Source organism: Melanerpes formicivorus, unplaced genomic scaffold, assembly GCF_026170545.1.
Source record: "Melanerpes formicivorus ecotype bairdi unplaced genomic scaffold, bMelFor1.0.p_v2 SCAF_2, whole genome shotgun sequence".
Taxonomy (NCBI): Eukaryota; Metazoa; Chordata; class Aves; order Piciformes; family Picidae; genus Melanerpes; species Melanerpes formicivorus.
Genome location: NW_027142354.1, coordinates 24,258,119 through 24,273,855, shown reverse-complemented (window position 1 = coordinate 24,273,855; position 15,737 = coordinate 24,258,119). Strand labels below are relative to the sequence as shown.

At 39.2% G+C, this 15,737-nt stretch overlaps 1 protein-coding gene across 1 annotated transcript in view; it reads right to left on the bottom strand.

Annotated features, from left to right (window-relative positions):
* Positions 1-15,737, bottom strand: part of KIF25 (kinesin family member 25) — a 44,020-nt gene that overhangs the window by 15,846 nt on the left and 12,437 nt on the right. The window contains 5 exon segments of the mRNA XM_068153353.1: positions 3,288-3,362; positions 8,752-8,819; positions 12,083-12,125; positions 13,618-13,706; positions 14,929-15,032. Coding sequence (XP_068009454.1) covers positions 3,288-3,362; positions 8,752-8,819; positions 12,083-12,125; positions 13,618-13,706; positions 14,929-15,032 — 379 coding nt within the window.

The window sequence follows — 15,737 nt, the reverse complement described above, 5'->3', positions numbered from 1 at the left end:
AGAATATACAACAGAAGCCTAGTCACAGATTGATGAGGCAAAAAAGAGATGAGCTAACTGAAAAACTGAGCACTGCAGCAAAGTGAAATGTGCTAGAAATTAGGGCTGTAAATCTGAAACAAGGCATTTCTCTAGGTATTCACTGCTGACATAACTTTACTTGTATGTATCTCAGGTGAAAAGCTCACTAATTTTGGTAGTTTTCACTAGGCTAACATGATCAGTTTTCAAAATTTCACCTCTAATGCACACTGTCTTGCCAGCCCATAGGTTATTGACACTTCTGGCTCCACTTCAATATCAGAGAGATCTTTGGAACCAAAAAGGGAGCCAGGAGTTCTTAGGAAAACCAGAATGGAAGTATTTTTAAAAGTTCCTCAAACTTTCATACAATCTAGCTATTCAGAATTTCCTTTATTGCTACTAGTTAGAAAGTAAGCATCCTGGACAAAATAGTTCTGACAGGATACTGGTGATATGATTAGAAGCTAAGTAGATAGGTGCTCCTAACATTGAAGACAGAGATGCAAATCAGGCATCAGTGATAACTTCTCTGCCAAAGCGAAAGCATTATTTCAGTAAGCCCAGATGAGCTAAAGCTACGCAAAGCAGTATTAAATCTAATTGGGTACAATACAAAAGGAATTGTTGAGTAACTCAACAAGAAGATAAGCATGAGCAACAGATGAACTAAAACTATGCAAAGCAGTATTAAATCTAATTAGGTACAGGACAAAAAGAATTGTTGAGTAACTCAACAAGAAGATAAGTATGAGCAACAGACTATATTTACCTAGTTTACTTTGTTGGTGCTCTGATTCCTATGCAAGGTTTTCAAAGAGAGCAATCTGAAAATTTTGGACTATGATTCACCCATGTACCCTGACAATTCTCCTTCTCCAGTCTGCTTCATTAATTATATGATTATTATATTCTTGTTTAGGAAACAAACTAAGATAGTGTCAAGATAGAATAACAACAGCTTTGTTGTATTTCTCTCCTGAAAAGTGTGTGGGCGTTCAGTATAGCAAAGTTGTCACTAGGACAGAACATTGTTAAAGGAAATCAAAAGAGGAGAAATGTATTTTCATTTAAAATAAATAAACAAGCTTGATTCTTCAATGGTGTAAAGAAAAGAAATGTTATCTTACTCCCTTGCCGACCTTGTATGGCTAACTGTAAACTTTGAGGCCTGGTGTGCTTTCTCTGTTTTGCATATGGAACAATCTTTTCTTTCTGTATATTTATACTGAAAAAAATAAACAATTCATTAAGAAATAAAATAAAGAAAAAAATTAAGGAGTGGAACACTCCTTTCTTCTTAAGGTTAAAGTTATTACTGACCACTTTGGAGGCCAGACTAAAACAATTAGGATCAGTAAAAAGGTTGCAGGTTCAGACTAAATATGTCTGTTTCCCATTTACAATGGGAAGACTGCTGAGATACACAGCTCATATGCACAGCTTTGCTTCCCTGAAAATATGCTGTTCAAATAGCAGTTCTGGAAGGACAAAACAGTGGTTTTGTTTTCAATAACAGAATATTTCCTAACTGAATATAAAAATCCTATCTTTTAGGACAGGATTAAGTCCTTCAAGTGGCTCAGTTGGTAGTGCATCAGACCCTTAATGGGAAGGCTGTGAGTTCAAAGCCTGCATGGGGCAGTAGTGTCCTCCCTACTCTAGTCATGAGGTCTGGGGTGACAGGTTGGACTTGATGATCTTTGAGGTCCCTTCCAACCTTAGGAATACTGAATACTGATTCTCTCAATGTGAAAATTAGAAAGCAGGAAATATAATAGATGAAGCTGCAGATCAGATATGTCTAGAGATACATAGGCAATATATTGAACCAAAACAAATATGCATTGCAAAAGGAAAAGCAGAGTGTGAAAAGAGTGTTTATAAGGACTTCTTCAAACCTCTCCAACTTAGTTGTCCCTAGGTTACTCAGCTATGGAAACTGTGGTTACTCGTGCTTGGTAAACTAGTATAATGCTATATGTGCCATACAAGACTTACCTCAACCCAAGCAGCCCTTGTAGACCCCTCTAAAGGGGTGGCTGTGATTTCCCAATACTCAAAATATCCTGATACAACTCTTCTAGGCTGCATGCAGACTGCTGGGAACACAGATCACCACTGCTCAACTATGCTACTGTGGGTGGAAACAGACTGGCTTTCCCTCTACAACAACCATCTATAACTAAGTGGAGTCAGAGCAGGGGTGAGAAAGGGGCAGAAGGGAAGTTCTGCATATATCTCAGTGCAAGCTTCAAGGATTACAATATACACTTCAAGGCTGGTTCTTCACAGGAGTAGCTTAAGTTGGTTGTAGTATGGTAGATCACACTTCATGAACTTAGTGGCTGAAAGTGATTACAAATATCGATTAGTAGCTGTTACTGTATTCAAACCAGAATTCTGTTCTAATCCCAGTGCCTGAAGGAGCATTAGAACTACGACTAAGGATGCCCAGGAACTGATTATATCACCTCTCGTGGCTTTTGCTGTACACAAAACCAGAACAGATGATTAGACAGTGGCCCTGGCAGGCCTTTCACTGTTTACCTCATTGCCCTCTACAACTACCTGAAGGGTGGTTGTAGCCAGAAAGGGGTTGGTCTCTTCTCCCAGGCAACCAGCACCAGAACAAGGGGACACAGTCTCAAGCTGCGCCAGGGGAGGTTTAGACTCGAGGTGAGGAGGAAGTTCTTCACCGAGCGAGTCATTGGTCATTGGAACGGGTTGCCCAGGGAGGTAGTTGAGTCATCGACCCTGGAGGCGTTCAAGAGGAGATTGGACGTGGCACTTTGTGCCATGGTCTAGTCATGGGGTCTGTGTTGATAGGTTGGACTCGATGATCCTCGAGGTCTCTTCCAACCTTAGTTATACTGGGATACTGTGATACTGTAAAAGTTGTGTCATACTACATATGTGTCTTCAACTGAAAACCAGTTATGAAACATAACCTACCAAAACACACATGCCAAAAGATAGTGCCCTCCATTAAGAAGCAATGCTTAAGTTTGCCAGAAAGAGACCAGAGAAAAAATACATTGGGTTTTTCTTCCCCAAATTTGTCTGCTCTGCTAAATTTTGTACACAGTGTTTTCACTGTTTATATGGGAAACAATATTCACTTGGTGCTGAGTAGAAAGAAAACAGGAAAATGCAACTGCAAAGTCAGAAAACTTGACAGAACCAACACTATTAGGACTTCTTTTTTATTTTTTTCAAACTGATCAACTTCTCTTTATCTTTCTTACTCCCATCTTTTAACCTACCCATCCAGGAGAGATGTTAGCAAAGGGGCCACATCTGCAAATACTGTGTCTTGAGACTCTGAAGCATTGTAAACTCTGAGGAGCAAAGTGAAATTGTTAGCTGAACAAAAAATATAAACATGTTGTCAGAAAACAAGAATACAAACTAGGGAAAATAAACCAGTGTCATAAAACTTGTGGCTGCTGACCTTTCTATGTCAAGGAACTGAAAATAGTACTCTTACTACTCTACTTTTGGGGGAGTGGCTGTTGTCTGTGCTGGAGGAAATAACTCATAGGTGTATACCTGTGGCTCTCTGAGATGATCCTCATCTTTTTGTCTGCCTTTCTGTCAGAAAGAGTCTTTTTTTTCAGGCTGCACTGGATCCCTGTTACTTTCTCCCACTTACCAAACTATGAAATATCCCTGCTACCTGTGTGGCCTTTGTGTCATGAAGTGGTCAGGCTGTGCTTCCGTTTAGATAAGGTAGAGAGGCTGCAAACTTGCCTCATGACTTGTGTCAGGAAAGTCAGTGACAGGGCAGAAATCAGAAGGCTCCTGTTGGTCACGTTTTAAGGATGCAGTGGCCTTTGGGGGCAGCATCAGCCTGAAGTATCTTCATCCCTGCTCCTGATGAACTACCAGCTCTGAAATAAACGCTTCTGACTTAAAGAAAGATTTTCTTTTAGACTGTGATGTGGACTGCAAACTAGTTTTTAAATAGAACGAAAGACAGCTAAATTGAATGAGTTATTCCACCTTTCAGAAAAGAGCAACCACAGTTCAGTCCCTGGGTCAAAACAATGCCTAAAGTGACTGCATATGTTTTTTTCAAATTCAAGGGGGAAAAAAAAAAAAGCTAACACAGGGTTCTTCAAAGCAATCTTTCCTCCAACTATTTCAGCTTTAACATTTGCACAACATAAAGTCAAGACCTGAAAATAGGAGATCATCAAAGGGAGGAAATTCTGATCATAAAACATAGACATCCTAACTCATTAGTTTCTTCTCTAGCACACCAAAACTCTCCTCCCCAAGATAACAGTCTGAAGAAAGTACTGTGTTTACATGATAAACAGAATCCAAACCACAAAAGTCATTGTCCACACTGAAGTACTAGAGGTTTGAATGCTTGTCTCTGGAAAAATCTTCCTTTTCTGATTTATTTCTGTTGGTCAGTTGTTTTGGGGGGTTTTATTACTGTTGTTTGTTTAGCTTTGTTTTCCAGTGACTGATGTGTGCCTGTTACAGCTTATAGCAAAGTGACTAATTAGAAACTGGAATTTTGGTAGAAGCAAACATTACACAGCATTGTTACTTCCCTGTGTATGGAGTATAATACCCTTTGCTCAGGATCTCAGGTAGTGATAGGACTAGGGGGAATGGAATGAAGCTGGAGGTGGGGAGATTCAGGCTAGATGTGAGGAGGAGGTTCTTCACCATGAGAGCGGTGAAACCCTGGAATGGGTTGTCCAGGGAGGTGGTCGAGGCCCCGTCCTTGGAGGTGTTTAAGACGAGGCTGGATGAGGCTCTGGCCAGCCTGATCTAGTGTGGGGTGTCCCTGCCCATGGCAGTGGGGTTGGAACTAGATGATCCTTGTGGTCCCTTCCAACCCTGTCTGATACTATGATACTATGATATGATGCTACAAGTTTAACTGAATGAAGACATACCAGGTAAATGCCCCTTAGCATGTACTCAAGCCTCTTTGTGTATTTCACCAGAATATGGCCACTACAGCCTATACCCTGCAAAAATGTAGTTTTTGTATTCATGTTCTGCATAAATAACATTATACAGGGTGGTTATATAAACAGATACAGAATTAGAGTGAGCCCACTTAGTACAGCATTTTGTTCCTGTCAATAGCCACAGGAAGGAGCAAGAAACATTATGGTGGCTGGAAACACAATAATTAATCTCTGTGCCTCATCCTAATCCTTAAAAGATGTAAACTGGCCTCAAAATCAAAATATGAATTGAATCTTTGTTAAAAATAAATAAATATTAGAATCAGTATTCAGTTTCTTTTTGCATCTTGCCAAATTCTTGGCCTGGAGTAACATCCTCTGTCAATGTGTTCCAAAGTCTAATTATAAATTGCATGAACACACATTCTCTTTAATCAGGAAAGGAGCACTTGTCTGGTTAAACAGACAAATACTGCATTCCACAGATGTGCTGTCATAATACACTGAGAAACTAAAAAATATGCAGAGATGTGGCACAGTTTGTACTGGGAGGACACAGACACTGAACAGCAGTACTCTATCCTTGCTTTGGATGCATATGCTTGGTAAACACTGCACATCAAATCTGCAAGGGCAATATAAGTGAGTGAAAGCACGTCCAAACACTTTTCTCCACTTCATTTATCACCTTCAATTGATGAAATATTCATAAACACCAAGTCCTCCACCTTAACCAACCATTAACTCTATTCAACCATCTCAACCACATTGAGCCTCTAACCCAGTATGTGTTGAAATGGTGGGGTTTTTTTTCTGAACACACTGAAACATCTCAGAATCATAAAATCATAGAATGGTAGGAGTTGGAAGGAACCTCCAAAAATCATCAAGTCCAAAACCCCTGCCAAAGCAGGATCTTCCAGGACAGGTGTTGTGGGTTAGAGCAGGACAGATTGCTCTGATGCCCCTGGGGCAAAAGAAAACCACTTCACAGGATTGGAGTATTGGAAAGTTTAAATGGCAAACCTATTCACAAGCTACAATACTACAATGTTATAATGCACAGTGATGAGCATAGCAAAGTATATAAAATACAAAGGAATGTATGATCTGGGCTTAACATAGAAGCTCATTAAGCCAAAAAAACTTCACACACAAACTCCACCAAATCAGACCAAAATCCCACCTGGGGTTTATCATATGCCCCAGGGCTTTTTCTCCCTCCCTGCCCCCCATTGTTTGGCTGGATTCAGGCTAGCCACACCTGAAACTGCTTCCCCTTGGTCCCTGGCATTAGCCCTAAACAGGCCAGTAAAAAATTGGTCAGGCCTTGAAGGCCACAGATGAGACTGGAACCCTCTTCCCCAAGCACCAGATAAGGGAGCTCACTGCATCCAGGAAGGAGAAAGGGAAGAAAGAGAAAGACAATAACTTTGTGGTTAGATTTATAGAGATGCAGGGTTTATGGGAGGAAATACAAAGATTACATGTTCCAGGATAACTACTGGACACTCTGTACCTTCTGGAGGTCTGCTTTGTGGTTCCTTTTTCAAAGGCACCCAACTCAAACTGGGACATTAGCTCACACAGAAACACATCTAGACAGGTCTTTAGAGTCTCTAGAGAAGGAGACTTCGCAGTGTCTCTGGGCAGACTGTTCCAGTGCTCCATCAACCTTACAGGAAAGAAGTTTTTCCTCATGTTGGCATGGAACTTCCGGTGTTCTAGTTTGTATCAACTGTCCCTTGTCCCATCACAGGACACTACTGAAAAGAGACTAGTACCTTCTTGACACCCACCCTTCAGGTATTTATGAACATTAATCAGACCCCCTTTCAGGCTTTTCTCCTGCAGACTAAACAGTCCCCACATTTTAAGGAGGAAAAAAAAAAAGATAGTTATTTTAGCAAGGAGAACGTTCATACTGTCTTCCCTTGCTGTTGATGGGGTCTCCTATCTAATGAAGCAAACAGATTGTTACCAACCAATCAGCCAGTCTTGCTAGTGTGCTTGCACTGCTAAGTAGTACAGCCATTATCTAACTATGTCAGGTTCTGGCAGCCATTCAGCGGAAAAGCACAGGGCTCCATGCTACAGTAACTACTACAAATATTTACTCAACTGCCTAAAGGGGAGTTTACTGCCACTACTTATCTGCTATGGTTGAAATTCTACCAGCACCCAAATGAAGTAGTTTGAGGCTGGCTATAATCACAGCAGAGGCTGAAGCATGGACATCCACTTAATTACCTATCTAAGGCCATGAGAGATGCAGCAAATCTAGAGAATCACTTTGTAAAGCCTGTGTATTTTGACCAGAACGATGACAGACTTGCCCCTGTATAGCAATTAATGTTCATTTCACCTTGAAAATTCTGAGCCTCCTTTTTATTTTGCTAACTGATTTGCCAATAAAATTATAAAAGAATAACATGCTGAAAGCTGGAATTTTCTTCCTGAGCTGAAATCAAATATTTTGACATTTATTAGTTCCATAAAACTTTGCTAAAAAAATAAACATTTTTGAGTTCATAAGAACCATATGCTCTTCTGTTTATGAAAAAGAGCTGTGCTGGGACACTGAAAAAATATTCCCCAAGAACTGCATTCTTTAGGGGATTTACATTTTTTTAACCCTTTTCCTGATTCCAGAGTCGCAGCACCTCGGGAGTTCTTCCTGTGTCAATACCATTAACTGTGTTGCTCTAACGAGTTGAACTTGGGAGTTCTGGTGGATGAGAAGATGGATATGGGCCAATGGTGTGCGCTTGCAGCCCAGAAGGCCAATTGCACCCTACTGCATCAAAAGAAGCATGGCCAGCAGGTCAAGAGAGGTGATTCTGCCACTCTATTCTGCTCTGGTGAGACCTCACCTGGAGTACTGTGTCCAGCTCTGGTGCCCTCAAAACACGAAGGGCATGGACCTGATGAAGCAGGTCCAGGGGAGGGCCACAAAAATGATCAAGGGGTTGGAGCACCTCTCCTACAAGGACAGGCTGAGGGAGCTGGGGTTGTTCAGCCTGGAGAAGATAAGACTCCAGGGAGACTGATGGTGGCCTTCCAGTACCTGAAAGGGGCCTACAAGAAGGCAGGAAAGGGACTGTTTACAAAGGCCTGTAGTGATAGGACAAGGGACAATAGTTTTGAATTAGAGAAGAGTAAATTCTGGGCGGACTTTGGGAGAAAGTTCTTTACGATAAGGGTGGTAGGACACTGGAACAGGCTACCCATGGAGGTAGTTTAAGCCCCATCCTTGGAGATATTCAAGGTCAGGCTTGATGGGGCTCTGGGCAACCTGATCTAAATAGTAGCTCTACTCTATCTGGCTTTCTATATTCAGGACATTTTAACTCTTTAAAGTATCATGGCTGAACAACCGAGTCTTGCAAGTCCTTGGTCCGGTTTCTGGCTCAGTCATACTGTATGTCTCATGCTGAAGTCATACAATCCACCTCAAGTCCTTACCTTTAAAATATAGATAACATTTTGCTATCTCAAAATGTTTTAAGGATCATGATAGCTACTCAAACTTTAAAGAGGGTCACATAAGTCTCTACACAAGTTTCAACCACAAGCATATCAGTAGTCTTAACTTGAGAGGGAAAACAAAGTGTTGTCATCTATATCCTGAAGTGCATTATAGTGGCCTGGGAAGAATACAAATACCACATAAATAAATAAATAAATACACAACTAAATAAAATAACATTACTTCTAACCAATGCCTGCTAAAAAATTAGCCTTCACTATACAAATCTTCCAGCAATCCAGATTGCTACACAGGGCTACTCACCTCTCAAACTGAAAAGACTTGTTTATTGAAGCATGGCCAGGACGGCTACACTTTACAAGGACAGTTTCCTAAGAGAAAACCAAAATACTTACAGTTAACAACACAGGCACATATACACACCCACAAAGAAATATTTATCAATTCTAACACTCCAGGTGGTGGCAGTACTTAAGGATCATGAAGTCCAAGGCCCTTCTTCAGCTGGAATTCACTTTCCAGATGAATTATAGTAGTTTTGTAAGTGGCAGATACGTAATCATCTCTTTAAACTGTTACTGGAGTGTAATCACATCAGTCTGGCATGCCTTACATAACTTCTTTGCTCTTCTGCTCCTCATGGCACATGCCACTTACTTGCAGAGAAATGCACAGAAAAAAATATAGGGGTTTATGACCGTTTGGGTAGAAGCTCACTAGCACACAAAATAGTTCCTCTGATTCAAGGAGGTTTCCTCGGTTGCTAATGTGTGGTTACATTGTTACATTTGATGGGAGTGCTGAAATTCCTACTATCCTTCAGGCCAGTGGTGCGGGGTGCTGAAGTAACAGCCTCCAAATGACTTTTGCCACAGACTGAGCTCCTAAAGATCTGAGAAAATAATACCTGCATAACAGTGTGACCAGCGTGCAAACTAGTGCACACAGCAGGCCCTGCCAGAGACGGACCAAACTGTGGCAAAGCAGCATGTGGGATCCTGTAACACAATCACAGAATGGCTGCCCACAACCATATCCAGTCAAGTTTTTAGTATCTCCAAAAACAGAGAGTCCACAGGCTGTCTGGGCAACCTGTTCCAGAGTTTGACTACCTTCATGGCCTCTTATTATATTCAAGCTGAATTTCCTATATTCCTGTCATCACCAAGAGTCTGGGTATTCAGTACCCCACCTACTAATTTTCTCAGGTAGTGACAACAGTAGTGCTGCTCAGTGTCCTAATCTACACGGAGTAGTTCAACCTGATGTGTAATGTGTACTCACTCCCTACAATTATTGCACAAGAAGCTTCAAGACAAAGGTTCATGTACTTGCTACTATTATGCTGAGGAGATGAGAAATCTTAAAATAGCTCAAAATGTAAAATTAAATACTCTCCTGTACATCTGGTAAAATCCTAAGCCTTTTTTGGACTTGGAATAATGATTCTCTAGACAAGATAATCATGATTATAGAAAATATCACATCACTTGAAAAATGGTATGAATCTCTAAATAAACAAAAGAAAAAACACCCAAAGACTAAATGGAATTCAAGTGGTCTCAGTCTCACAAAAAAAAAAAAAAAAAACAAAACCAAAACCAAAACACCCAAACAAAAAACCCTCCAAACACAACCATTCTGTCCAAGTGTCAATTGTGTCTATCTACAGACAGTGTGAAGGAAGTCTTAACACAGCTCCTGGCAGAAGAGAAGCATAGCTACTTTATACTGCAATTTCTTCTGGTTGTAACATGATAAAAGTTGTAGCAGAGATGAAACAGATAAGCATATTCTTAGAGCTCCAGTCCAGCCCAGGAACAATGTCAAACTGAAGTCTGTCCAGAAGATCCAACCATAGTTTCCAGTATGTATGCTGGACTGTGTTGTGACTGGTTCTCAAATGCAGCTCTGCTTTCCAACACACATTAGCTCTAAAATGATTGTGGCAGATAACTGCCTGCTATGTTATTTTCAGGGGAAAATCTGGAAACTCAGTTATGGTCTAAAAAGTAAAACTAATAAACTCAGCACCTGTATCAGAGTCTTCTTTCACCTTGGCCTAAAATTTCCTTTAAATCATAAATACTTGTCTGGAAAATAGTTAACTTCTTTCCAGAAATAGGAGCTTTGACTGTGTTGCAACTAAGAGCTCAATAACATACCAAGCCCTGTAATTTTACCTGAAAATTGCATTTCCATCCTAGCCAGAAGCATAACATCTTCAGTTGTTAAACGCAAAATAAGCAGGCAATAAACACTGTTTGAGTCTAACAAAACTAATGACTACAAAAAGCTGTCCATTTAGACTAAAAATTCAGTTGGCACTTTTATCTTCCCTAATGAACTTGGATACTTTAAACACAAATATTTTATTTCTTAAAGCAAACAATTCATAATAATTCATGAAACTAAGACAAAGACTTGAGGTGTTTGAGAAAAACAAGAATGCATTTTAAGCAAATAAATATCAATGCAAAACAAGAAAACATTTGGAGTCAAAGCTGTTTTCAAACTTGCAAGTTTCATTTTACAATCAAGTCTACCCATACATCTATTTTCCTGAGATATTTCACAAGGACTTTCAAACATGAGAACAGATTAGTGTATTGAAGGTATTTATTTCACACAAACTAAAACTCATAAACTGGCATGAGCAAGCAGACACTGCTTTTCCTATAAACAAACATATGACAGTACCTATGTCTATAAGAAGTAATAAAACATCTAAATATTATCTAATTTCACTTTATACAATAAAATGTAATGGGTCAGAAATGGTCACAGCATTTTACAATACAATAAATGGCATCCAGAATACTGCATTTACCATTATGAATGCCTCAGTTTTACCTCCTGATGTATTTGCTCTTTCTTAGCTGACTACTCATGAGTTTCATTAGTTTTCTAATTGTGTATATGCATACCTATATACATACATATATGTAAGTATCCACTTTATGCAAGTGAAAGCTGCCTAATGAAGCTATAATTCGGGGGATTTAAATGTGTAACAATACTGCAGGTCACTTCAGCAATGTTTCAAGCATTGTACTACAGAAAAGAATTTGGCTGATCACCAGTAACAGTGAGCAGCTAGCAAAGAACTATGGTAGCTAAGAAAATGAAAACCCAAGTTAATAGTTTGGCCTTAGCTCATGCTACTGTACTTTTTAAAATTTAATGTCTCGGTAACGGCCTCAACTAATGCTGGAATATGATCTGGATGAGTAACCTCAATGTCCATCCTCTGATGGGCACTAACATGCTTGACTGCAGTACCACATAGGCAGTTGTGGCTCATGAGCTGTTGTGGTTTCCTCCTGATGCATTAGTTATGTTGCAATAATAACATTTTAAAAGCCTGATATAATTTCAGGAACCGTTACAGCAAATACTGACTGCAGGAAATCTGCAGTAGTTTGACCACTGCAAACACACAACCTCCAATTCATGGATGATGACTAAAAAGACAGGATGAAAAAGCATAAGTCACCTGCTACTGTATCCACAGGTGATCAAAGCTGGGCACCAAGTGACAAGAAAATACCTAATTTTTTTTTTAAATGCTCTTGTCCCTCATGTCCCTCTTGGTTCTCCTTCCTACTTTTGAATTTCACCATCAAATACTCACATCATCATCAGCATATATCACTTTTTCTGAAAAGTTTCTTTGCCTGTAAGGAGAAAAAAAAAAAAAGCTAACAGGGAAAAAAGGTATTTTTCAAACCACATGTTCCATTCAGCTGGGGACAGTCAATGCTCAAAATGTCTGTGAACTACACATTGTCTGAATACCTTTCAGAACTGCCATTAGTATTATACCCGACATACAGACTAATACCACAGTTAAGCCTGAATAAAAAAACAAGTTAAAGTGCAACAGCAAAAGAACCTGCATGAAAATAAAATTTAGAACAAACCCCATTAAGATTAATTCACATGCAAGCCATTCTATTATTTTGAGATTACAATGTGAGCTTGTAACAGGAGGCTTTCACTTTAGAACACTGAAGTGAAAACCATCCTCTTTTTAGGTATTTGTCTCTGATCTGGCATCCATTACTAGTCCAAAAACTGACTGGGATTGCCAAAGTATTAAAATTCATTCATGTGAGTATGTGTTGTGAGAGTAAGTCATAGTTTTACAACTATGTTTTATTTAAATTACTTTTTGATATATTAATAAAAGTTAACCTTAACGATTGTTGGTCTGGCCTGGTCCATTCTGTTTCACACTGCAATTCACTGCCTGATCGCATTATTCTGTACAGCATCAGAAACAGCAAGTGGGTTCCTTCCCAGGTATATCAAGCATGGATTAATGCAAGTTTCCCCTTCAGGCTCCTTGAAACTTCTTGTGTGCCATGTCTGATGTTGTTTTAATTTAAACAATTGTATACATTTTAAAAGATTTGCTAAAACCTAATAAACTTAGAACACTGGATGTACTCTTTTGGAATTACCAGCCAGCAAAAGTAAACTGAGGCCCCAAACCGGTTAGTTACTGATAGAGCAAATGATAATGTTACTTATTTCTAACCACCCACCTAGTTCCCCTTCTTTGTTTGTGTATGTTTCAATCCCTCCCTTCTTTCATGTTAAATCATCTATGGAGAATTCAGCTTGTTACAGCACATACTTGCATCTAATCCCTCTTTTCCTTCTGGATCTTGGAATGCTTTGACGCTTCACTTACAGTAAGTGTATTATACGTTAGAGATGCAAAGCCAAACTATACTGACAGCATGAACAGTGTTTGTGCTGACAGTAAATCTGTTCTACAGCATTAAAAATCAACTGTAATGCCATGACTTCTAACAGTTACTACATTACTGCATCCCAGAATTTGTATAGGATAGTGAATATATTCTAAACTGATGCAGCTGTGTTAATTCTACCAAGCCACAGATTATCCCTGGCTTGGCAGAGCAGCTATGTTTTTTTATACATGTGGACATACTTTCAGGCAAGGGGAGAGAGAAAGCAAGCAGGAGGAAAGAGCATTTAGTTTTTCTAATACCATCATCTTCTTCCCTACAACTCCCCCCCCCCGCCCCAAAATCAGAAAAATCGAGAACACAGTTGTTCTCAAATACACATAACTACTGTTTTCTCTATATATTAATTACGAGTCAGCTAAGTTCTAACACAGCCAAAATAAATTACCTGTCCTGAGATATAGAATGTCCAGCAGCAGCATCAAAAGGCAGTAATGGTCGGATCCTGCAGTGGACTCTGATATTTCCTCTCAGTTCCTAGAGTTAGAATATTAAGATCTATTGAACAAAAGCTCCTGGAGAGGACAAATACGCTGGAATTTGTGAAGGAGACATGAACATATATGAAAGCAGATGTTTAAAAAATCAAGTCTTAGACTCTGTAGAGAGAAAAAGTATTTATAATTTCATAAATTATATATAAGTATTTATAATTTCATTTGCATGGAGAAGTGAGGAGAAAGTACTTGAGGAAGCATGAGCTCTTCAGCACTCTGGAAGGTTGTATCCCTCTCCAATCTGTAGTCTGGAGGAAACAAACAAGACTTTCAGCCTGAGTAATTTTCCCTTCTTCAGGGTACTTCCCTTTGACCTTCCTCGGACCCAACAGTCTCACTGTAAACCAACAGCCAAGATTACACACTCCATTTCTCTTCCACCAGATGTAGAATGTAACACATTTTATACTTTTTCCTCTGTACTGTGTGTTCATACATGACTAAAAAGCCAGTAACTGATTTTTATCTGCAGACTTTAGTTTATCTAACTCAGTGATTTTCCTTCCTTTTTGTTGGTGATCAGTTCTCATCTTGTATTAGGGAAAAGAGCTTGCCTGTGATGACTAGCGGTCACTGGCATTAAATCCTCACTGCCCTGGGGAATATCCTTTCAGTAAACTGCAAAACAAGACAGAGTTTGGAAGTGAAGTACTTTTCAGCAAATAGTTTTTAAATTCCCAAGTACAAGGCTCTTGTTTGAAGGAGGTTTGTGTTTTTAAAAATCAGATCTTGAATCAGGCAACCAAAGCCTAGTCATTTGGGAGGGTTAGGAGGAAAAGTAAAGTGAAAAAAAAAAAAAAGAAAAAAGAAAACAATTATCCCAAATGAACCATCACTAACAGCTGAGCACGATACAGCTAGACATATCTGGAAAACTAAAAGACAACCACTTTGAATTGATAATTTTAAGAATTCTAGAGCAATTCCAGAGTCTGTGAATTTAGAGAAGAGGACGAAGAAAGTTTTGTCCACTATTCAAAATGAATGCTGCTCCTTAGGGCAATACCTTTGGAAGATTCTTGTGCACAAAGAATGGGGTGGGGTTTTTTCTAAGGCAAATGTGCCTCAGCAAAGAAATGCATCATATACAGACATCTGGGGGAGGTGATGTATCCCATGAAACAGATTAGTTTTATTGAGGAAGAAATTATGGACATAACTACAACAAAATGAGAAGATATTCTATCATTAAATATACTTACAACTAAACTGTTATGCAGAGCTCTCCTCTTTTGCTTTTCTTTCTCATATCTCTCTGTCACCTCTTGTAGAGACTGCTCAAGATCAAAAGCTTTTATCTGAAACACTAGAAGAAAGCTGTTTCAAAGAACTAAACTTTACAAAATTAATTTTCCAGTAGCACCTCATGAAATACAAGCACAAACCTTTTAAACTTCTACCAAACTTTCATTAGGAGGGTTATAGCTGAAAAAGCCCCTCTGAAAAAGCCTATCAGACATCAAGCTATCAAATGGCTATGCAGTTACAGATAATTACCTATACATGTGAAATACTGAAAATCAATCAAAAATATAAGATATTTAAAGGCAATTCAAATCTCTCCATTTAATTAGAGTAATGTTATCTATCAGTGAAGCCTGAACTTAAACTTGAAGTAATCTGTTACTGGATGGGGCTATCACTTGAAAGGATCATGACATATCTGCAGCTTATTAGATACATGCCAGCTAACTTTGCAAGAAGATAACTTATCATTTATCCTCAGCCTCATTTTCATCTATAAAGTTCCCCCTTAAGACAGGTACTTTAACTTCCTGGGTGGGATTTCATAAATAGACTGATCTTTTGAACCCAAGGGAGTCTCCTTCACAAAACCAAGGAAAGCAATAATAGGGCATCATCAAAACCTTCTAAAACAAATGGGTTTGTTTCAGCCCAATTATGGAATCACAGAGACATTCAGGTTGGAAAATACCCTCAGGATCACCAAGTACAACCAATAGCCCTACTCTACAAGGTTCACCCCTAAACTATATCCCCAAGCACCACA